The following is a 24,543-nucleotide window of genomic DNA, read 5'->3' on the forward strand; positions in this document are numbered from 1 at the left end:
ACCACAATGCCTCTTGTCAGCACTTAGGTTTTATTACCCAAATCTTTTGTCAGTATGCTTCTAATGAATTAAAACGTCGCCATTAACATAACAAAATAGCACCATCCTGGGAAGACATTTCAAACCAGTGACCAGCACAGTTCTGTTCCAAGTACTGTGCAGTATCTAGCAAATGGACCTAGCAAACTTATTTTAATGAAGATCTGGGGCAAAATCACAGTGCAACATATGTAACTCCAAATCAGTAATGCTCTAACAAAGCTGCTGGTGATTTTGAGTCCACAATCTCCTTGCTCTCCTTAGGATGGCTTACAACTCTTTTACATTTAAAGTGTATTTAGACTGTGATCTTTAAAAGGAGGTGACTTGCCCAACCAAGGACCTTTGCAATGCTTAATGTGCTTGAGAAAGACTTGCAGTGCCGTCACATGTCTTTGAGGTACTAGATGAGTTACTGATCAGATTACTTAAAATGCTGTTCTAGCTTCAGTCTTATTTGGATACCTGGTGTAATTCTGTTTTAGAACAACACAGTAAATCCACTATTTACCTGACTCCAGAAGAAAACTTCGGGCAAAAACGTTTGTGGCTTTGTGGTTTTGAAAGAAAAAAAATGTCCCAGTATGAAAGCCTGACGCCATTCATACGGGTATACCCTATGCTCTAGGAGGAGACAAGGCACAGCTACCTACTTGAGATGTGCATAGCTTCTAGCATAATAGGAAGGTAAATTGACTATTTCATCTTCAGTAATATCTCTTCCATGTCTTCTCTTCAGTGCTGAAGGTTAGAAAACTATTTGCCCTCTGTAAGCAAAAAAAATTTGAAATGAAACATTAAAGTTACAACCATTTGTTTAATGCCTCATTTACCAACCACAAAACCTCTTCTAGGCAACAAAACCCTTTTGAGGTTTTCTATTTATTTTGAAATAGATTATCAGACTAAGATACCTTACTAATACCTCTAGGGAAAAGTTGATGCTGAGATACTTTTTTTAAGGTTGTCCCCTTCCTCGGTGGCAGAATAATCAGTTTTTAAGAACATTTCTTTTACACTATCCTCTTAATCCTCAAGCATTTTCCTTGCCATTTTATCAGAAATACACCAGAATTTTACTTCCTTTCACAGAAAGAGCGAGCAAGAGGTCTTACATGAAAAAAAAAAAAAAAAATTAAGGAAGAAAGTATACTATAGTATTTATTATCATCATACAATGGAATTTCTTCACAGGGAAACATTGTTTCTTTCTATGGCTGTTTTACAATTAGTATTCTCTCAACATAAATTGGTTAAGAAGTTCCATATGTTAGCATTCTAAGACTATTTCATGCTGAAATTTCAATCTGGTGCTACTTAAGCTCAATGGGTTTTCACACTAACTTTTAACAATTGGAAACAGTCAAATATTATGTGAACTGTTTAAGTGAAGGGGAGCAAGCCTGATGCACAGTTAGTAGCTCATGAACCCCCCTGCCCAATGACAATACAAACAACTTTTCATTTTTGTTTTACAAACACTATTCAAGTGAAGTAGAACAAGCTTTATTAACTAATTTTATTAAAACAACCCAAACTAACCCTATCTCCATTCAGTCTCCTCTGCTGCTTGCCAAGCACATAGGATAATAGTTGTGAATGCAACATTCCCACTTTTGAGAATGTTTAAGACATCTTTCAAGTATTTTTCCTCTTTTCAGGAGAACATACCTATACTTTACATCTAGCTTTTCAATCTTCCTTTTGTAGTAGGGTAGCAATATGTTCTCTGATGACACTGCCTGAGGTATAAATTTTGGTATTGCAGTCAGTCTCAGCAACAGCACATCAAACAGTGATGGTCTCAGGATTAAGAGATAAAGACCTTTTTCCATAGCAGACTTTTTGTTGCTTTCTGTTGCTGAAAAATAACCCATCAAAAGTAGGGAGCACTAAATTAAGATAATTCTTGTAACTCAATAGTCTCCGCTTCTGAGCTGGTGTACAGTGATGGCACAAAAATATGTGTAGTGGTAACCATCTAAAGGATTTGCGTGCCATAATTCACAAAACCACAGAATGGCTGAGGTTGAAAGGGACCCCTTGAGATCATCTAGTCCAACTCTTGTACTCAGAGCAGGGTCAGCTACAGCAGGTTCCTCAGGGCTGTGCTCAGCTGGGTTCTGAATATCTGTAAAGATGGCACCTCCACGGTTGGTTCCAGTGTTTGACCACCCTCACAATAAAAAAAAAAGTTGTCTTCTGGTATTCAGATCAGATTTCCTGTCTTTCAGTGTGTGCTCATTGCCTCTTGTCCTCTCAGTGGGCACTACTGGGGAAAGTCTAGCTCCCTCCACTCCCTCCTTCCATCAGATATTCACACACATGGTGAAAGATCCTCCAAACCTTTTCTTCTCCAGGCTGAACAGCCCCAGCTCTCTCAATCTCTCTTCCTATGACGGATGCTCCAGTCCTTCAGTCGTAGCAGTGGCCCTGCACTGGACTTGCTCCAGTACATCCGTATCTTCCTTACACTGGAGAGCCCAGAACTGGACTCAGCACTCCAGATGTGTCTCCGCTCACAGTGGTGAGTGGAGGGGAACGACCACCTCCCTTGACCTGCTGGCAAGTCTCTGCCTAATGCAGCCCAGGACACTGTTGGTTGTCTTTGCTCTAAGGTTGCATTGCTGGCTCATGGTTGGCTTTTTGTCCAGCAGGGTGCCCAACTCTTTTTCTGCAAAGCTGCTTTCAAGTGATCAGACCCCTACTTACACAGGATGCTTTTTCCGCTGGTTCAGAAATGCTATTTTTGTCATTTTTTTCTTTAATACATTAACAATGCCTACTGTATAGTGAGAAGAATTTGTATCTGTAGGACCTAGAATATTCCATAGTAAGAGGTACCAAGTAGCTGGTCCTGCTGCACAATGTCATCCAATTAAAAGAGCCCAAGAGTAAACATGCAAATTCTTTTTCACTAAAAAAAAGCTTGAAAAAGAAAAGCAAGTTTGAAATCAGTCAATAAGAGTAGGTAATTGAACATACACTAGAATTCTTTGCTGCCACAAGCAGACAGTAGAGAGGAGGGAGGTGTGGGGTTTTTTTTTAATGTACACATTAATGTGTGTAGGAATGTAAGACAGCAAAACATGTTCCAAAAGACCCCACCTTCAGAAGGTGATCTCATATTTTACATAAATGAAGTTCGTTTTAAAAGTTGATTTGCCAAGGTTTCCAGAACTGAAAAAGACATTTACTATCAAATATTTGTCTCAAAGAAAAAAAAAGAAGGAATCAGACCACGTGGTTCATAAAATGCTCTTTTCTTTTTCCCTAAAATACAGACATTGTCTTGTTAATGAATGCTGAATCAACTCTTATTTATCATGAGACAATTGCATTTATAACATAAAACAACAGCCCATTGTCAAATTCACCAAAATGATGATTTAAGGACAAGACAACCACCACATCAAATGTTTTCCTCCCAGCTGCAATAGTTCAGAGTTACTTTATGTCGGTAACAAGTTTGTTGCTATAATACGATTCTTAACACAAGCTAGGCTGTGCCTAAAACCAATTTTAATTCCTTCAACAAACAACTCATCTGAAAAATCTAGGTGTAAAATACAAATCAGAACAAACTGGCAATAATTAACCATGCATAAGTGGTCCCAAAGAGATCAGAACCCTTACTCACCAGTGTAATCCAGCACAGCTGCATCTGCTGAAGACAAAACTCTGTTAGTCAGGCCTTTTGTTCTGCTTCAACAAAACACAAACAAAAGCAGCAAAACCGCTATGCCACCTTTTCTGTCTTTTCAACTACAGGGTGCCATAATATTCCCTAGCACAATCTGATAGTTCTTGTGATGACAGTTGATCATTTGCCTGCCATGTGCAGTACTATCAGCCAGCCTGTATCACTTACCACTGCAATTCTGCATTCTTTATTTGTGAATTTCTCAAGAGGACACTCAAAACAGACTTCATTCATCACAAAGAAAGCACTTAAATACGTAATGGTAACAATTTCCATCTAAATCAGAGATAGTGGCTGGAAGGTAGTAAGAAGATTAAATCAAACTGTGTATACAGTATGATGTAATAAAGCTGAGTTACGTATCTATTTAAGCACACTTCCAATTGCAGAATCTTGGATTAGGATGAAAATCTTTAAGTCTAATATTATTGTGCCTGAATACTACTCTGAAGTTCAGAACACACTGAAGCATGCTTGATCACAAAGACAAACAAGAACCCAATTGCTGGAGAACAGATTCAAATTTCTTTCTATTCATTTACCAAACCAAAGAGCACAAGGCAAGAAGTCACTGATGATTTCAAAGAAAGCTAAATTTGAATTCATTACAAAAGAATGTTTATAAGTAGCTCTGCAGCAGAAAACCTGTATGCTGAACAGCAGAAAGAAGTAAGATAAGGCATGGGGATGGAAGGGTGATCAGAACAGTAGCTTAGCTGCTGATAAAGAAATGTGCCAACAATTCGTAACAATGGGTTACTGCTTTAGTTCTCAGATTTCATAGAGTAAATGGGGAGTTGCTTATTTTTTGATATCACAAGCAACTGTTGCTATTTCTTTTAAAAAAACAAAGGAAGAACAGCAAGTTTATGCAATATTGTTTACTGTTAATCAATACATCTTAATCAAAGTTTTCACAATACTTGAAACTACATTTAAGTATACAATAGTCTCAATCACAAAAAACAAGCAGAACAATTAAACTACATAAGGCCTTTAAATTAGAAGCACAGTGTGTATTGTTGGAATATTACTTTGTTTACAAATAGGCTACATATAATTAAGTTTATTTTTCATAGTTTTATTCACGCAAAATGCATTTAAGGGAAAGGCAACTTACAAAGTTTATTTTACTATGAGTTAATAGAAATATGTCAACATTCTTTTCTTGCCCCTCCCCCCACCCCATCCAGGCGTGAGTAATAAAATTTCCATACAATACTCAAAAAACCAACAAGCTTTTATACTAAACATCCAAAAGTAGAGCCTGATCAGATAACTGCAAACTTGCAAATTGTTTATTACATAGTTGGATGAACTTTCAGGTTCTGTTGATGAAATATTGCATCTCTACACAATCAATGCTTATAACTACGTTGTCCACAAAGCCTTCTAGGTTCTAAAAGTCTTACCGATTTCAAAGAAGTACTTAGTGGCCTAAGTAGTAATCATGTGAGTGATGTTTACGTTACAACAATGATAACTTGTGGCATTATTTTGGCAAGATTAGGACTGCTGAGAAGACGAGTGGGTAAATTTGTTTAACCTGAAAGGTAAGGGGCAACACAAGAACAAAAGAACTAAAGTAAACTAAGCACAAAAGATATGAAAAATATGGAAAAACAGATCTATTTTGACTCCATCCCCCTATAACAGGGCATGGGTCATTTCCAGTGACTGTCTATTCTTATTACATACATTAGTATTTGCTCAAATTTCATGGCTATTACATTTTTACAGAACAACTGCTTAGAAGTCTGGTTTTTAATTTACACCTGTGCAACAGAGTAAGTCACAGTACATTTTGAGATGTTTAAAAAATATTTATAAACTTGTTTTTGATATGCTAAAGCATTTGGCAACTTTTACAGCATTTGATTTTATATAATTAAAATTTCATACAGTACTCCTTGTGATTTTTTTTGTACATCTAAGAAAAGAAAAACCTCACACAAAGTAATATGAACTTCCAAGCTTGACTGCATGATCATGTAATTCCAGTTTATAATACTGGCATTAAAACCTTCATTAATTATGTTGACAAATCATTACCTGTACATTTAATGAAGGCAACCAGGATGATTTGAAAACACAACTTTCAGGTTTTATGTTATGTATTTATCAAGGTGCGCAGTTCTGCAGTGAAATGCAAAAGCATGTAAATATACAAAGAAAATTACAAGTTCACCAGTTCCTGTGACACAAACTGTTTTAACCTTTCAAGGTACTGTCCATAGAGTTCCACATCATTATGGCCCGCTCCTTCTACCCACAGTGGTTCTACAGGTCTCTGGCAACGCTCAAATAATGCTAGGCCATGTGAAAAGTCAATTACTTCATCTTCAGTCCCATGGATTATTAACACAGGAGATGTTATTTTAGAAATTTTGTCAATGCTGTAAGAAAAAGATTGTATCTATGAACACAGTGAGCTTTATTAAATCTTTTTGAAGGACCAGACTGTTAATTTCACTTTTTAATTACACATTGTAGTTTTAACAATTTAACTCTGAAGTTGTTTAAATCATTAGAAAATTAGATCTTATCAACACCCTGGAAGCCATTACAGTAGTGCATGTAGAGCCACACAGAAAGGAAAAAAAACTACTGGAAACTATTAGGATTGGATAACAGAGCAATCCATCTAAAAGTGGTATTCATTACCACATTCACTTAAAAAAAAAAAAATCAAAGTCACTGGACTGATGAAAATATTACCTCAGTTTTTCAGTAAAAAAAGTGCTTGTCAGAAGTGAAAGAATTTTAGCATTTAAAGTTTGACCATCTTTGAGGAAAAAAAGTCTTTGAAGTTAGATGCTCAAAATAGAATTCTTTGAGACAAGTGTACCAGTTTGTAAGGGCCAACTAGTGGCACAGTTCTGAAATACATGACAGAAATTTTCTTCAGTTAAGGTCTACTTAGTTTTCCAGCCTTTGCTACTTACAGAAATACGCAAAAGACTTTGTTCAGTTACCCAGATTAACAATTCACTGGACTAGAACTGCTTGTTAGAATTAGTGGAATTAGGGGTTACATATAGGAAAACTAATCACTTCTTTAATAGATTTCACATTAACATTCCAGACCCACTGAAATGATCAGAGATGTGAAAAACCTAGATTTACAAAGTTCTGTAAACTCCTTCAGATAAAATGTTCCTCCTTGTTATTATTCACTCTGATTTTTCTCCAACTGTTTTTTTAAACCTTTGAAAGAAATTTTAGAGAATTTGCCGTATTACTTGTTGCCCTTGTCTAAAACTTCTGTAATAGAGAAAAATGTATGTAGAATAAAAAAATCCTACAACTTACTTTGGGAATGCATCAAAGCAATAGGTCTTCTTCGTATCAGGAAAAGCTACTCGCATTCCTGAGGTCAGTGGAGAATGAAGAATTACAGCAGCACTTTCATACCTAGCAGCAAGATCCACAGATGGTACTGTTCCTATACTCTGGCCATATATAATCACATTTTCAGGGCGGATTCCGTACCTAGAAAATTAAAAATGTTAACAAAACTGGTATATAAAGAGAAACAGACAAAACTGCAACTACACAGCAAGGCAAAAAAAGGCATTTCTGAAGACAAAAATTTCCTGAAGAGTATAAACTATGAAACAGGAGCTGGTAGAAGAACAAGCAAGTATATTCTATAACACACCTGACTTAAAGGGACAATTATTTACTCTGTATTTGCAGTAATTTTTTTGCCTTAAGCCTGAATGATACTGAAGTATGTTTGGTTTTTTTTAAATATGGATTTGCGAATGCAGTTGTGACTTGTATACTAGCTGAAAGCCTTTACTGGTAGCTCTAGTGGACCTACAACAGAAAACTGATTAGAGCCTTCCTAGCTCTACGGTTATCAAGTAGAGCATAGTCAAATCTGCAAAAATTTGGTTGGCTTCACTCTTCTGATACCTGATAAAAACTGCAAGCTGGTAACATTGCTCAGCAATTTAGTGGGACCTAAAGCATGCCCACACAGACAGTGGTCTGAAGAGTATGCTATGCACTCTATGTAGTAGCTGAGATTCTTCTTTCTTATCATGGTTGGTTTGACATGCAAGCTAGCAAGGGGAATACCCAGCCTAACCCACAGCCCAACAAGCACTACAAAATTAAGTCAAAGTCTCCCTCCTAGTAAGCTGAAAACACTCATTTTTTTTTTCCTGTAATTAACTGAGGTAAACAAGAGAGTCATGAAACATCTAGTTAACACTTACACAAGTCAGATCTAACATATGTTTTTGCATTACTGTGGATACAATGAGCAGCTGGCTCCCAAGTAACAGTGGAAAAGCCTCTAAACAGAATGTTATGCTGGCAAGAACTATGCCCATGGCAGAAGTGAGCTGCTGATACACTGATCTATACCAACAAAGTACTCTTAGTACAGGTTCAGACTGGAAATTATATTTATCTGAGTACCTTTGTTTAACTTATGTGGGAAAGGAAGTACCTTAAATAGGAAGAGATACTGCATTGCATTACAAAAAAACAAACAAACAAAAAAATCAAACATTGTTCTTGTGTATTATCAGAAACTTGTTCAGCTTTCCAAGTTAGAGCAGACTCGCCTAACACCAATATGGAACAGCATGAGGCAAGTGTAATGTTTGCCAACTGACTATGACTATAATCCTAAAAGGACTGACAATCAACTATCTATAGTTGAAGTGAAGTGCAACCATTACCTCTTCAACAATAAATGAATGCACCTTTCCTGTCAAAGCTAGGTAACAACACCCATACCTACAAAGGAGTTACCAAATCAGTACATTTTGCATACCTCCAGTAAAGCCAGTGAAACAGAGGTAATGAAAAATTGTCCAGTACCTTATAAATATGGCTAAACAACTGTATAGGTCACTATATACTAAAATCAGTAAAGTCCAAAAGCCTCAAAATCAGGAACATTAGGAAAAAAGATGTTTCACATGTACCAAGACATTTAAATTACCAACCAACAAAACCCAAAAACTCACAAGTACTTTTCAATAAGCCAGAAAACATGTCCTGTGTGTAACATCCGTACATAATAAACAGTTAATTTAAAAAAAAAAAAATTAGGAAGATGGCAAGAAAAACAAAATCACATTTAAGTATTACTGAAATGTAAGTATCACTAGCAGACCTCATTAGACACCCCAATAAGCTTTCTAAATTGGGGCTAAAGTCCACTATACACAGCTAACATTGTCTATTTAACTATCCATCTATTTAAATTGTGTTCTGCTAGAGTGAAACATAAAAGCAGTAAAAGTATTAGCACAGATACATTCATAGAATCTATCTGTATCATCACTACTTAATTACTATCAGCATTTCCTAGAAAGAGTTTCTAGGATCATAATCAAATTAAGAGTTCTAAAACACTAAGACTCAATCATCAGCCTTGAACTACAGGCAAGCCCTCCACCTCACAACGGTTCTCGGAGAACAAAAAAATTCAAACATTCTGATTAACAAAGATTTTCTCAAAATTCCAACACACAAAAATACTATGAATTAAAGCTTTGAAACGGAAACAATTGTAAGGTCTTCATTATTTCTGTATCTCTTCTGAAACACCTGACAGCAGCCCAGCACCTATCCTTTTACAACTAATCTCCCAATTCAGAGTAAGTCAAATCCCATTTGTCCATTCTGAAAGTACAGTATGGCCTTCTATCCCTTTCATATAATTTGAACAAAGTTTAAATTAATACCTGACACTTTGCATCATTAGTATGGCATGGAGTTTGCAGAGCAAATTATGACATAACATAGTTTTCAAATAAAAAACCTAGCAAATTATCACATTCACATTTCCTCAGGTATTGAGTTTTACAAGATGCAGGCCATTGCACAGAAATTTAAAGCAAAACTTAGAAGTACATTTTGGAGCATATATTCTCCTCTTTCTCATTATTCTTCCCGCTATTTTTTAATCCAAATCCTTCAGCCTAAAGATAGCTAAAGATTGGCTACAAAAAGTAATCCAAGAAAAGCATTTACTATATTTGGATTAAAGTAATCCTTTCTCCACCACAGCCAAACAGATTGCCTTCACAGCACTCACCAGAAACTATTTGTTTTGCAGTATGGAAGCTGAAATAGTGAGGCCAATCACCAGAAGTGGTGATTCAAAGCAGACTTTGAATATTCTGGCTTGGACAAACAAACAAACAAAAAAAGGCAAAAAACAAAACCCCAAAACAAGAAGCTTGCAAACCAAAGAACAGCATCTGCTGTGTCTGTCTCCAGTCTCCCCTCTCCTCTTTATCAGGCTTCTGAGAAGTTTCGGAAAAAGGAAGAGCCCAACTGTCCTTCAGTGCCTCTCTCCCAGAAGTATCACCTCCCAATCTATAACGGAAGAATTCTTGAAAAGATAACTGTTGGTAAGTTCCATAGTCATAAAATTTGTCTACTCCTCCTTTTGACAGTCCTGTAAACTCCAGGTAAAAGCCAAGAAGTTTGGTAGAAAATCATTAGTTGACTACACACCTGGTCTCCCAAATGAGGAAGTGTCAGATCGAGAAAAAGTGGCAGTAATATTGTTCTCTTAATTAGTCCCTTAAAATTACAGGCCATCCTGAGGAAAGGGAATGTGACAGTTAGAGCCATGTGCGGTAAGTAGCTGTTCTGGTGACAAGAGCTCAAAGACATGCTGTAAAAACTGTTGATAGCTTTGAAAGCTCATTATGTTGATTATAGGAGTAATGTAAACACTACTGTCTACACAAGTGATCTTAGATAACTTGTATCAGAATACACAGGCCTTCAGTTTGTTGGTCCTGGTAATGGGGGAGGTTTATGTGTTTTGGTTTTGTTTTAAGCCATAATCACCAGAAGGGACCTTGGCACAAAATCTTAAAAGTAGCTGTGCATAGATGTACCTTCTCAGAGAAAGCACTCTTCCTCAGGGACAAGTTATTCTGGACTGAATCTGGCATGAAATTTAGATAGATACTTTCCGCAGTTCAAAGGCTGCCCACAACGTTTTTCACCTTCCCACAGTAACTGAGATTTCAATTCTTTTAACACCCGATTCATCCTTTATGTTCATGCACCTAAGGGCTACATGCCTGGAAAGCACATGGAACTTGAAGAGCAGTTTTTACTTAGAACTAAACATATGTCTGTTGATGTGGAAGCATCCACACAGAGTGGCTGAGCACTCACGAACTTCTGCCCTATCACCACGCTAAAGGTACAGGTTAATGTCACTACAAAGCTAAGCTATTACAGAACAGGAGAGAACCACTTTCCTGTTTGCATCTTCAGTGACATGTTGCCCTTCATTGGGCTTCACCAACTAGTTTAGGAAACTAAACTAATCTCTTCTGGGAGAAGGGGAGCAACTACTTTTCTGCTCCTTTGTGCTGGCTGTCTTCAGGGCCAGGCAAGAAATGACATGCCACTGGTGGGTTAAAGGAAGGAGCAAGCCAATAAATTGTTGTAACTGTAGCATCAGCCCACTCCCTAGAATCAGGGCCCAAGCTAACACAGGGTGATTAGCAAAGCCAGTATGCTCTTCTGTGAGCCTACATATGCTCATCAGATGATAGCTGGTCTCTTGTCAGAGACGCAACCCTGAACACTCCTGCCTGATCTTTTCAGCTTCTGGCAGGAAAAGATGAACTGCTAAACAGCAATGAAATATTTTTTTCCCTTTGTGACAAACTTTTACAATGTGCTGTAGCACAAACTCTTTCACTGTTTCCTTTATATTTCTGTCTCTGTAACAAGACCTTTACTAAACACTTATCTTAGTGGCAGTCCACCTCTTTTCCGCCCCTCCCTCCTTTTTTTTCTTGTTATAGAATCATAGAACAGTCTGGGTTGGAAGATGATCTAGTCCAGCCCCCTGCCACAGGCAGGGACCTCTTTCACTCACCAGGTTGCTCAGAGCCCTGTCTGACCTTACCTTGAACACTTTAATTGGATGTACATCACTTACATTGGATATTCATCATATTATATACTTTCATTGGATATACATCACATTACCATGACATGCAATATGCAAACTACAAAATGCATGTCTGGCTGTAACGAGTGGGTTTTGGTTTGGGTTTTTTTTTTAAGCTTCAGTTCCCTTTAACAATAAAATACCAGCTGAAATTACCATACTATACTTCCAGGCTCTTACGAGTACCTGCCATTTTGCCCTTGATATACCTAAGGGAGAGAGAAAGCAATTTATCTTTTTAGTTCTGAACTACTGCTTTTAATCTAGAAGACTTGCTCACTTTACAATAATAAAATAAAGTATCAGTAACATAAACCTTATAAGGGTACATTTTCAATAGTATCTCTCAGGCTCACACTAAGGAAGAGGTGCAATAGATGCTCTAGTGAGGCTGCTGTTTGTGAAGCTGTTGTAACACATGCATTTAACTAACTGACAGCAGTGCTTGAGGCACATGGAACAAGGGGGAACATCCTGAGGGAATTTTCAATGCACATTTCAGAACCTTTTGTCACCATGCACATAACACATGAAATTACAGCTGCAAATTGCAGAACATGAAGGGCATGAACATCCTCCACACCTTTAACTATCAACATTCCAGGCCATGAATAAAATTCATAAGCGTACAGCTCTTCCTCAACTCAGATGCACACTCCCCTTCTTGTGTATACAACATGTCTCATTGCTAGATGTATTGGCTTTGTGTGGCAAGGTTTTGGGGGGGTGGGAGGGGTGGGTTACAGGGGTGGCTTCTGTGAGAAGCTGCCAGAAGCTTCCCCTGTGTCCGACAGAGCCAATGCCAGCCGGCTCTAAGACGGACCTGCCGCCGGCCAAGGCCGAGCCCATCAGCGATAGTGGTAGCACCTCTGTGATAACATATCTAAGAAGGAAAAAAACTTGCAGGGCACACAGAAACTGCAGCTGGAGAGAGGAGTGAGAAGATGTGAGAGAAACAGCCCTGCAGACCCCCAGGTCAGTGAAGAAGGAGGGGGAGGAGGTGCTCCAGGTGCTGGAGCAGAGATTCCCCTGCAGCCCGTGGGGAAGACCATGGTGAGGCAGGCTGTCCCCCTGCAGCCCATGGAGGTCCACGGTGGAGCAGATATCCACCTGCAGCCCGGGGAGGACCCCACGCCAGAGCAGGTGGGTTCCCGAAGGAGGCTGTGACCCTGTGGGAAGCCCGTGCTGGAGCAGGCTCATGGCAGGACCTGTGGATCTGTGGAGAGAGGAGCCCACGCTTGAGCAGGGGAAGAGTGTGATGAGTCCTGCCTCTGAGGAGGATGTAACAGCAGAGATAATGTGTGATGAACTGAGCGTAACCCCCATTCCCTGTCCCCATGCGCCACTGCGGGGGTTAGGTAGAGAATCCAGGAGTGAAGCTGCGCCCGGGAAGAAGGGAGGGGTGGAGTGAAGGTGTTCTGAGATTTGGTTTTATTTCTCATTACCCTACTCTGGTTGATTGGCAATAAATTGAGTTAATTTTCCAAAGCTGAGTCTGTTTTGCCCATGACAGTGACTGGTGAGTGATCTCTCCTGTCCTTATCTCAACCCACAAGCCCTTTGTTATATTTTCTCTCCTCTGTCCAGCTGAGGAGGGGGGAGTGAAAGAACAGCTTTGATGGGCACCTGGCGTCCAGCCAGGGTCAACCCGCCACGCTAGAATAAAAGGGAACTATGTTTTATGAGAGACAAGCCCATTGACCACAAATGTCGTAATCAACGAACTGCACCTCCTCTGCCTCTCATGATGGTTTAGCATTTTCTAAACCTTACAATGCTACTGGTACATTTGTTTTATTGGCAAGATTTCTCTTCATGATAAATTGAGCTACTTTTCCCCACCAATTTAAGTAAAAGCTCAATTTCTCTCCAAATATTCAAAGTTAAGGCACCTCATCTTCTAGCACCACCCCCCCAACTTTTGAATGAAAACACCCCCCTAATTTGTGAATTCTCAAAAGAACACTTTCAGCCAATATCCAAACAGATTTGATATTATTCCTATATTTGGCTGTTCAAATTATGGACATGCAGTCCACTTTGACATACCAGGCTGATGGTGAGATCTACCCTTCAATTTTTCAATTATTATACAGTCCATGATAAGCAACAGTGAAAAGGCTCTTTGGCTTCTTAAAGGTGAATCTAGTCATGAGGCAACTCCAACAAGTCTTCAGGTTTCTGAATGAGCACCACTTGCCCTGCATTTGCCTGGGGCTGGTTAAACCTTTCCACCCTTGCTAGGGTGTCATCAAAGTCCTTCAAAGACCAGCCCAGCAGAAAATAGGCGTATCCCAAAATGACTACTGGCATTTCAACACTTTGTAGCTATGACAGACAGAAAAAAGAATGTCCTCACTTGCAGCTTTTATGTAGTCCCATGCACATGAATATGCAATAATGTGCAACTTTCCCAAACATGATGGCAGCGCATCACCTTGCCTTCTTCCACAGTCAGCATCCACATGGACAGCTACTGCTTCCTGTTAAAATACTCAAAGCAGGTAAAGAATAGGGACATAATTCAGAATCTGCATCTGCTGTTTACCTCTTCTCATCTGCTGCCAAATCAGCTTTCTGTATTCATTTACATGAATGGTAACATTCACACATCCTTACAACAACCACTTTGAAGAAAGTGGTGTTGGACCAACCTCACCATCACCCTCAGTACCAGTTCCAGACTGCTTCACCCTAGGTGTCCAGTCCCCACTGGACAGTTGTGCCAATTTGCAGATGACCATCTGGATTGTCGTTCCAAGATATAAAACTTAACACACTAACACATCTCTACCACAAGCAGCTGTGTTGACTGTAGAATGAAGTCCACATAGGCATTTCAATTACCCCAGAAACACCTTTTAATGCTGGGTTCTGTGATACTGTTTCTCAGAACAAGGAATGCAGGGAGCTGTGGGTGGCTGTGATCAACCTCCAACACAGGTAATTTCTCCATTCTTCTTTGTCCCATCACAAACTGTGAGGCACAGTTTAAAAGTCTAGGATCCCTTTCTTCTCTCCTTCCATCAACATGCATTTCAAAGGAGTTAGAGCTATACTTACATCTATCCTGCAAACAATCCACTGAATGAATTTGTTTTTGCAGAACACTTACACTATAAAATGTTAATGATGGTGCCGGTGTAACAGACGGAACAGGCTATGCTAGAAAAGTGAATCAATGCTGCAGCAACTGCTCAAAGGCTCCATTTTGGTCCAGATATTCATCAAGTATTTAAACACAGCTTAACACTGTCTCAGAGCTCAAGAGAATACCATGGACTGGTAACCAAAGTATGTGAGCCAGTATATCCAGAGTCACGTACTCAACTTCTCCCTGCTACATTCAACATTCTGATACAAGGGCAAGACCAGGTCTGCCAATTGGAAAGCTGCTGAAAGTACCACAGTGGAAACTAGTAATACCAACCACTTTTTAAGCAACGGAAAAAATTCAGTTCACGTTTGTGAAATCCACAATTCGGGCAGACCAATCCAAGCTCTACAGAATTATGTATTTCTAAAGGAGCTTTTGACACAAAAAAATAAATGCAGACAGCAAATGGAACTGAGCTGAGGTCATTCCTGAATGGAAGAGGGAAAAGCAGATAGATGTAGTATGTATTTAGAGTTCCCCCCAACAATGTCTGTTCAGCAAAGGGCATGTTCAGATATGATATTATAATGAACAATCCTATTTGACTAGGGAAGATAAACTATGCATTGTTCAAGAATGGAGGTGAGAATTCAAGTTGCGGTCACATTTTCTTTTAAGTTTTCAATCAGAAATTCATCAGGGGGAGGAAGAGACAATAATTACAAATTAGTTCATAAAACTGAGATAAACAAATGATTAAGTTTCACCATCTAGTTCTCTTCCATTTTCTGGTACATTTAAAGAACTCAGGCTGTCTTCCACATTGTTCACAAACCATGTTATGTTTTTGGTCAATGTTACTGGGTATTTCACCAAATGGCTAACTTCCAGATCACCAATCAACTACAAACCACAGTCACCAGTGCACCTGTTGCAGCTCTTGGCTTACAGAACGGATGTCTAGTTATATCTCAGCTTTCCACTGTAATCAGAAGAAATGCCAAAACCTAATCTAACAACATGGTACACATGGTTTTGGATATGTGAGGCTGAATACCTGTCCCCTGCAGTTGTATGAGGTTTATGATAATAAGCATTCCCCCTATTTTAGTATGAATAAAGTATGCTTCTTTAAAAAGAAGTATCACACCTTTGTTATAACGTAAAAAAATTGCAAGACAATGTGTATTTAAAACACTGAAAAAATGATAATCCACTCCAAAGAAATAGGAAAATAGTTAATATTACATGGATCAAGTTCTAAATTCACTGCAACAACTACCAGGCTCCAGGAGTTAAAGAGTCTTTACACATGGCCTTACACTAAGTCACATCCCTGATATTATATCATTAAACAGTATGCTCAAGTTGCAATGATCAAACCATAACATGCTGCTCTATATTAAATTCAGTTTTTCACAGATTTTTGGTGCAAAATACACAATGTGATGGGAGTTTTTTTGGTGAACATCTATTCTTATGATCACAAAGTATTTCAAAAAATAATCCTTTTGTAGTTTGGGTACTTGTAACACAAGAATATTGCTCTAAATGGAACGAACCACAGCGAAAAATGCTTCCAAATTTAACAAACGGGTATTCAATACTGTGTTTACTTGGTGCCTAGGATTCTTACCTGTATCAGAGAATGCCTCCAGAGTCTTTCATCTTACTATTTTATCTCCCTAAAACCAGAGGCTTAGAACACAGAAATTGTTGAAACAACATCCTTCCAATTTGTTTTTTTTAATCTTGTCCAGTTTTAATCTATTTGAGATAACACCACCGGTTCAAATTCCTAGTTTTTGTTCCCATCATAATGTATTTACACAGATCAATTACAACCTTTCCCACACATCATATTTTGCAAAGATAAAAACATCTTCTTGTTTTATATAGAAAGCTATCTTTGGAAATGCTGTAGCTGCTGGTCTGAATTCTGAAACAAAGGTGGTCTGAACACCACACAGAAGTCCAAACAGTCTCACCATGTTCTCTTATAGCAGCTTTTCCATTGTCCCTCCCTACAAAAAAAGTAGTTGATGAAATTATCTGAAAAAACAACCTGCATTTTCTCACCCACATCACACCAGTGGCTCAGTTACTGGGGAATCAATTATTATAGGTTCTTCCTATCTTCTGAGATATCCAGCTGAGAAGATTCCAAAATCTGACAATAAGGATTATCTTCTAATCATTCAAGACTGAAACATACCTTATTAAATTTCACCCCATTTCAAATTTTCTAGTATATCAGGACTAGATACTGATCTTGCTCAATACTGACAATGCCTTCAGCATAATGCACCACCAATCAGCTTGGATATGAATCAATTAATCCTAAAATACAGCATTTCTGTTTAAACTACCAATGCAGATTAAGTACAACCATTTGAAAAGCACGCTGTAAAAGAAAATTGGCAACTAATGTCTTACCTTGTCCTAAGAGCCACCCAAGCAGCATCAATGTCAGCATACAGATTCTTCTCTGTTGGCTTCCCAGAACTTGCACCATATCCAGAATAATCATATGAGAATATGTTGCAATTAATCCGTGAACCCAGTCCTATGTAAAAGCTACTCATCTGACCCAGGTCAACAGCATTTCCATGTGAGAAGAGCAAAGTATACTTGGCGTTAGGTGAGCAACGCACAAACATACAGGCAATCCTGTTACCTTTACTTGTTCTAGTCATGAAGCACTCAATGGCATCTTTTTCTCTAGAAGAATATTGCCAGTCTGCTCTCTCTGAGAGATGTAAAGTCCAGCGACTACCACTCTCATCGCACATCAGTGTGTACGTGGGATCAGGAGGTAGGAATGCCAGTTTGGAGGCAATTTTCCCTGGGCATGGTGGACAACAGAACAGGCAACACAGTTCACTAAAGGAAAGATTATTCATCTTCTAGTCTGAAACAGGAAGAGAGAATGGTATCAGTTTCTAGTTACAATCTTACACAAAAAATCAAAAAGAAACTCATGGAAAACACAAACATAACCTCTCCAGAAAATAATACATAATTTTAGTGGAAACATTTAACAAATGTAGATTTAAATATATACATGTGAATTTCTATATAATAGCTTATTTGATATTATTAGCTACTTTAGAATGAGCATATTATTAAAAAAAAGCGATGACTCTAAAGCTCTGCCAGATATTAAAACTAAAATATGATTACCCAGGAGAGAACAAGTATGAGTTTGAGTTTCTTCGGAGGAAATGAAGTCCCTCATCTTAAGCCACTAAAAGAAGTGTACATGTTAAAAAGAACGATTAAAATATGTTGCAGCATTTGCAGGATACCAAGGCTATGCAAACCTCTGCAGCCAAAAATCACTACAGCGTTTCCGAAATATGGAGAATATGTATTGCAGTCATGAGTTATGCGCTCCTGCAAGCGGTTTCAGCAGTATGAAAGGTGCATGAGGGTCAAAACTTAGAAGGCAAACCAAGATGCTTCTGCTGGCTTAGCAAACACTGTAGACCATCTGTACGCTAAAATCCAGCCACAAATTCTTCCTTGCTCCACATACTGGCTGAGCACATAAATCCACATAAATGTTTTGAAACCCTTCAAAGAAATTATTAGCTAAGGTTTCCTGTATTGCACATAGGAATTGGGATTATATTCGTGATATGACTATTTTTATTCTGTGCTTTAACAAAACCATCCCAAACCAAATGCTCCATCACAGATATTTGGCAAATCAATATAATCTATACTACCAATTCAAAGCATTGGTTAACAGAGTGGGGGAGAAAAAAAAAAGTAAACACACATACACCTAAAGCAAGCTAGGTAAAGATATAGTTGCCCTGAAAAGCAGGCATTGTGTCATCTTAATTTACAGCAGCAAGAAGGAAGGGGGAAAAAAAATCCTTTGCTGTGACAATACTTTTTCTCAGAGGTAGGAAGAGTGATGAAATCTACCACGAGCCCTGCTAGAAACCAGCACACCTAAGATAAGCATGTATACTACTTCCCTTGTGTTGAGGCATCTCACATTTCACCTCAACTTAAACAACTTCTCCATCCCAAATCTACCTACAGGTCTCAAGCTCAGTTCCTGCCAGGTCACTGCGAACAGTAACACTCTTACAGTTTCATGTACCAGCTTTGACTGCTAGATCCAAGTTTACAAATGGGAACAAAACAAGCTGGTTTCTGATGTCCACAGTCCCATGTTATTTCAGAAATACTTGGGTAATCCAACAATAAAATCTTACTGCTAACTATAATACCTGGTGATATTTAGATCATATTTCAAAGTTTGTCCTCTAACTTGTAACAAGCATAGTTTTCATGCCTGTATAACTCTCTCTTCAAAAAAGCTTCAAGGACACTGCTGTAAGAACTGTTGAATATACATCACAGAACAGCTATCTGTATTTTGGATGCGTGAATGGTCTCTTCCCTGTGGTAGAGTATGAATGCATACTGAATATAATGTTACACAGAGTATACTTGCAGAGTAGCAAACACAAGCACAGCAAGACAGTCCGATAAACAGCATGAGCATTCTTGGAATAATACTCCTTTTTATAGGGCGCAAAACCCCATTTTTTTTGCCAAGGCTGCTACAGCCAAGTGCTTTCACCCTGAGACTCTGGTTTTCTTCAGAATAGAGAGAAATCACAGGCTCTTAGATATGGGTGACCAACACTACCAATTTAGAGGAGATGGCAGGAAGGGTGTACTGGTCACTTCCCATAAAAAGGTAGATTGTCTCTTAAATGAAGATCCACAATAAATGACCATATTTCTGCCAGCGAAGGTAGATTGTCTCTTAAATGAAGATCCACAATAAATGACCATATTTCTGCCAGCGAACGAAACAACAACCTCATGTATTTATGTAATCAGCACAAGTAGTCACTCCAATATGGAGTAGCTCATCTGCTCCCTGTCAGGTGAGGTTATTTGGCCATTAATTTTAATTTTAACCTGCAAGTAGGACAAGAAGTGGAAGACCTCTATGGAAGAGGTCTTAGCGATGGGCAAAAGGCTTGGGCTGCTTTATGCACAGGGAAAACTCAATACTTTTTTTCCCTTCTTTAATTCTTTTACAGCTTGCTTTGTTCACATTCACAGCCCAGAGAAACTGCTGTGATGTCTCAACAGGCTTTTTTTGCAAGAAGTGCTTATGACCCAGCATTCAACCACACTTCTGTCAGACACTATTAAACCTATCTTTTCTGAGTCAGTTTTCCCACCTTTTCAGTAAAGCTGAAGGCCAAAGCTAGATGCCACAACTTATTCGGGGGAAAGGGGGAATATTATTTTATGTGGAAAAATTTAGAAGAATACATACCTCCAAAAGTGAGGTATAAATAGCCTGTTCTGCCCAGGAACAGCAGATTGCACTCTATTCCAGCTTATGACAATAACTACAGAATTTCTTACTTGCTTCTCACTCCACTTATCAGAAAGAATTAAAACAAGAGTTTACATTATTTATAACTATAAACAGCCCAGCAACACTACAAATATGATCTCACTCAGAAAATATTTGCTATTTGTCAAAGTCATTTCAGAAGACTGGAAGCTGGCCTGTGGAATTCACACACAGGGCAGTACTGGAGTAACCACAGTTAATCAGCTGAGGTGGTAGTGTGCCTCAAGATAGCTTAAATGTGCTAAAAATGGGCTGTTGCCACATATGGCAAATAACTTATGCTGAAGACCATGGCTAAAGTATTATTTCTCCCCTATACTAGACTGTAATTAGACTTCATATAATGCTCATTTAATCCAATGGAAACTGTCTACTGAAACTAAAGATTCTGATTCCACAGTTGTTCTCCATCTAAATCACAGCTAGCAACAACTCCTTCCTTTAAAACGAATACTTTCTTCACTCAGAAGACCCAAGCAAAACAGCAGCTCCCTAGCATCACTAACTGAACAAATCTGACAAAACACCTACTGAACTCCCTCAGGAGGATACCTTTAACTAAATGCAAACAATGTTTCCATTATACTGGAACTGGTTTGTCATTCATTGTATTCACATGAGTGTGTTCTTAAGCTCCGGATCTGGAATGGAACCAGGATGTGAGAGTGTCCCCAGGGTGTACAGAGTAATTCTGATATCACTGTTTAAAAGTTCAACTGAATTGGCATTTCAGCCTAGTAGTTATCCACCAGATGTCATAATTTAACTTCAACTAAACAGGCATTCTCTCTCCTCAAAAGGTATACTGCTCAGATACTTCAATGAGGGATTAAACTTAATGCTACCCCCCATTAGTGTTTTTTTTAGTGTCCTTAATGTTAGAAAACATGTAACATGATTTTCTAATGATTCATCCAGCCAGAAATTATTATGGTAAAAATGAAAAGAAAAGTCACAAAACCCCCTTCATTTAGCATCACCCACCCTTGGTAAAAGATTCAGAGATAAACAGCCTGAAGAGACCAATTATTTTATTAAGTCTAAAATATAATTTATGGAAAGTGAACAAGGTATCGCAAGTGAAGTTGCATTTAAAATAGTCACTCTAATAACAAATGGGCTTGATGTATGCTTTTTCTGGACTCTTACTGAAACTGGGGCAAAACCAACACTGACCACAAATTACCTTAAGCATACAGTTCCACAAGTACAGATGAATAACTTTAATGGGACTCATTTGCCTAAGATATGTTGTGAATACCTGAGTTATAGTCTAACACCTTCTGAGCATGTATGATGTAAATCTCTGTGCTCATTACAGTAGCATCATCAGACACAGAGATCAACACATCCCAACAACATGACTATTTCACCTTCTATTTGTCATTTCAGTACTGCTAAAAGAAGCCAGTGCTGTTCTGCAAACACAGCTCCTAATGCTGGTAAAATTACTAGCAAGAGAAAGAACATAATAAGAGAAATATTTGTCTCCTTTAAAATTATACTGCATTTTTCATATAAATTAAGTAGGAAAATTCTGTGGAAGAAACTGTGGAAAAAGTGCTAAACCTACTATTGCACCAAGAAAGGCTAAAAAATAAACCAGACCCAAGTGGCATCACCCACTCCTTCTGGGATAGCTTTTAAAAGGAAGGCCAGATCATTTTATCATATTTATCTCTTTAACTCTCTTATGAATAAAAAAGTAACATAGAAAGTGACAAATGTAAAACTGCCCACAGGCAGTAATTTCAATCCAGCCTTTGGCAATTACCCTTTTCATTAAGGCTGACAGAAGAGGGGGGGAAAGTCTATCTAGTCTGAAAGAACACCTCAAATATTTATCTTGCAATTCCTAGGATAACACAAATGTAGTTCTTCCGTGTAAGCAATTATTCCCGTCCTCCTCCCTCTGCAAATCATAACAACAGAGTGGCTCCTTTTATTCACATCTTTGAGCATTTCACTATGTATTAGCCTCAAAAGCCCAACACTTACAAACACTTATCTAGAAATCTTATATTTACATTAAATATAAATTATTCTAATTGTGTATTTAAATCAAATTACCTATTTCATAGGAACTAATCACAAGAACAAAGTCAAACTCGTAAATACAGCTGCTGGTTTGTAAATTTTAGTGGTGCTCTAACTGTAACAGGCAAGATATTCAAATTGTTGGGGTTTTTTTGGTGCGGTTGGTTAGGTGTTGTTTTTTTGTTTTGTTTTAAATCATTATTTTTCATTATATACTGCTGAAATAAGAACCTCTAAAGTAGTTTCCCTCACCTTTTTTCATTGAGCACAACGCAATGAAAACTCGAGTTCAAGCCACTACTGAAGCACTTGTCTTTATTTCAACATCTGCATTGTATTAAAAATGGAAGAGAAGGGTATGAACATCCTCCAACTACTTCAACAGTTAAAGCAACAAAATGTTTAGTGGGGGAAAAAAAAAATCATCAGTGTCTGATTAAGTATTATATAAAAGGTTTTAAACTAACAGAATTATTATGAAAGAATAAACAGTAGGTCCGGAAAAGAACACGGAGGAAGTCTGTTCAATAATGAAAAAGCCACACCAAGAAATACCGTGAAGGAACTCTTTAGGGTAGTTTTCAAAGAGCAAAGAAACCTACATAAAAACAGAGAAGCCCAGCGGGACCAAAACTTCATTTTGGTTAGTGCGATTTTTAAAGAAATAAACAGCTTTACCCGTGTCACGAGTTCTAGCAGTCTTATAAAGCTTAACTTGCAGATAGTGACCCGCTGCTGCTGGTTACTTTGTATACCTCAAAACCCAACGGTACGGCTGAAAAGAGAAAGGGAACACAGGGAACGCCAAGCGAAACATCTCGCCCTCCCTCCTCGGCCGAAGATCAAACCGACCCGCGAAAGGTCCCAGGCAGACAACTGCGGGATTAAGCCGGATTACACCATGTTTTGCACGCTCCCAGCAAGACTCGGCTCCACGGAGCTGCCCCGCTGAAGCCGCCTGCGCCCGGCCCGGCGCTGGAGACCCCTTGTCCCGCTTCGCGGCCGCGCCAGCCCGGTGCTTCACTGCACCGCTCAGCCGAGCTCTGACAGGCGGCGACGCTCTTGAAGCCGGCCTGCGTTCCGGTGGCACCGCCTGGGCTTCTGCAGTCCTCTGGTTTTTTTTCCTCGCTGCCTTCTGGGCAAATACTTTAAGCTTTTAAATTAGTAATATCCGAGAGCGATTTTAAGGCCGGCGCCACTCCCACCCCCCCGTCGCCAACAGCAGAAGCTGAAGAGGTACCTCAAATCAGGCTCGCGAGAATTAAGTGAGCTCTTCAGGTGTCCCCACCTGAAGAGGACTTCGCAGAAGTCCGTCAGCAACACCGGCGCGGAGGCGCCGTTTAGACCCGCTACGAGCCGGAGCTTCACACGCGTTTCCACAGCCGGAGCGCCAGCTTTTCCCGAACAAAGGCGTCCGCGGCCCGCCCGCAGCACCCCGGGCGGCGGGGCAGAGGCCCCCGAGCCCGCAGACGGGAGGCAGGCGGGCGGGGGGGGCCGCCGCCAACCCCCCCCCCCCCCCCGCCCTTGCCCGGTTCGGGTCGGAGAGCCGAACTGCCGCCTCCCTCGCCGAGGGAAAGCCGGTGCCTGCCGCGGCCCTCCCTCCCGCCCCACGCCGCAGCCCCGGAGCGGGGGGAGAAGGGCGGCGGGGGGGGCAGGTGCAGAGAAAACGGCCAGGCCTGCCGAGGGGTCAGCTCGCCGCCACAGCCGGCGGGGCGGATCCTCGACCCGCCACCCCGCCGCCGGCGCCCAGCCGGGGCCGCCCCGGCTGCTTCCCCACCACCCCCCCCCATCACCGCAACTCGCCCGCCCCGGCCCCGCCGCTGCCGCGGGGGGGGGGGGGGGGGGGGGGGGGGGAAGGGAGGGGAGCCCCTACCTGCACCGGGCGCTCCGCGCGGCGGCGGCGGCGGCGCGCGCGGCCCCGCGCTTCCCCAACTGCCGCCGCTCGAACGCCGGGCCGGCGGGGGAGGGGTGCCGGTTGTGCTGAGTAACGGCGCGGCGGCGGCGGGCGGCTGTCAGCGCCCCGGCCCCCGGTCGGCGCCCGCAGCTCCGCAGCCGCCCTCCGCGGCAGAGAACGCGCGGCCCCTGGAGAGCTGCTCTCCGCGCGGCCTACGGGAGGAGAAGCGGCGGCGGCCTCGCCTCGCCGAGCGACTGCATCGGATCGAGCGGCTGCCGGAGCGGCCGAAGGAACGGCGGGGCGGGGCGGGGCGGGACCGGCCGCAGGCCGCAGCGCACCAATGGGGGCGCAGTCCGCAGCGCCGCTCCGGCCACTGAGGCTCCGCCTGAACGCGGGTGGGCGGAGAGCAGGGAAG

The 24,543-nt window shown here is 40.4% G+C and overlaps 1 protein-coding gene across 3 annotated transcripts; it reads right to left on the reverse strand.

Annotated features, from left to right (window-relative positions):
- Nucleotides 1-11: 11 nt before the first annotated feature.
- Nucleotides 12-24,433, reverse strand: ABHD17B (abhydrolase domain containing 17B, depalmitoylase). 3 transcript variants are annotated; one of them, XM_030004773.2, is made up of 4 exons: nt 24,108-24,433; nt 17,233-17,707; nt 7,055-7,234; nt 12-6,138 (listed from the first exon to the last, which is right to left on the reverse strand). In XM_030004773.2, the coding sequence occupies exons 2-4, from the start codon at nt 17,697-17,699 to the stop codon at nt 5,919-5,921; spliced, it is 867 nt and encodes a 288-aa protein (XP_029860633.1). In that variant the 5' UTR covers nt 17,700-17,707; nt 24,108-24,433; the 3' UTR covers nt 12-5,918. The 3 variants fall into 3 exon arrangements, with proteins under 3 accessions (XP_029860633.1, XP_029860634.1, XP_040976826.1); XM_030004774.2 differs by lacking the exon at nt 24,108-24,433 and adding an exon at nt 23,475-23,665; XM_041120892.1 differs by lacking the exon at nt 24,108-24,433 and adding an exon at nt 22,913-23,406.
- Between the last annotated feature and the right edge of the window lie 110 nt (nt 24,434-24,543).

This window comes from Aquila chrysaetos, chromosome Z (genome assembly GCF_900496995.4).
Source record: "Aquila chrysaetos chrysaetos chromosome Z, bAquChr1.4, whole genome shotgun sequence".
In the NCBI taxonomy this organism is placed as follows: domain Eukaryota; kingdom Metazoa; phylum Chordata; class Aves; order Accipitriformes; family Accipitridae; genus Aquila; species Aquila chrysaetos.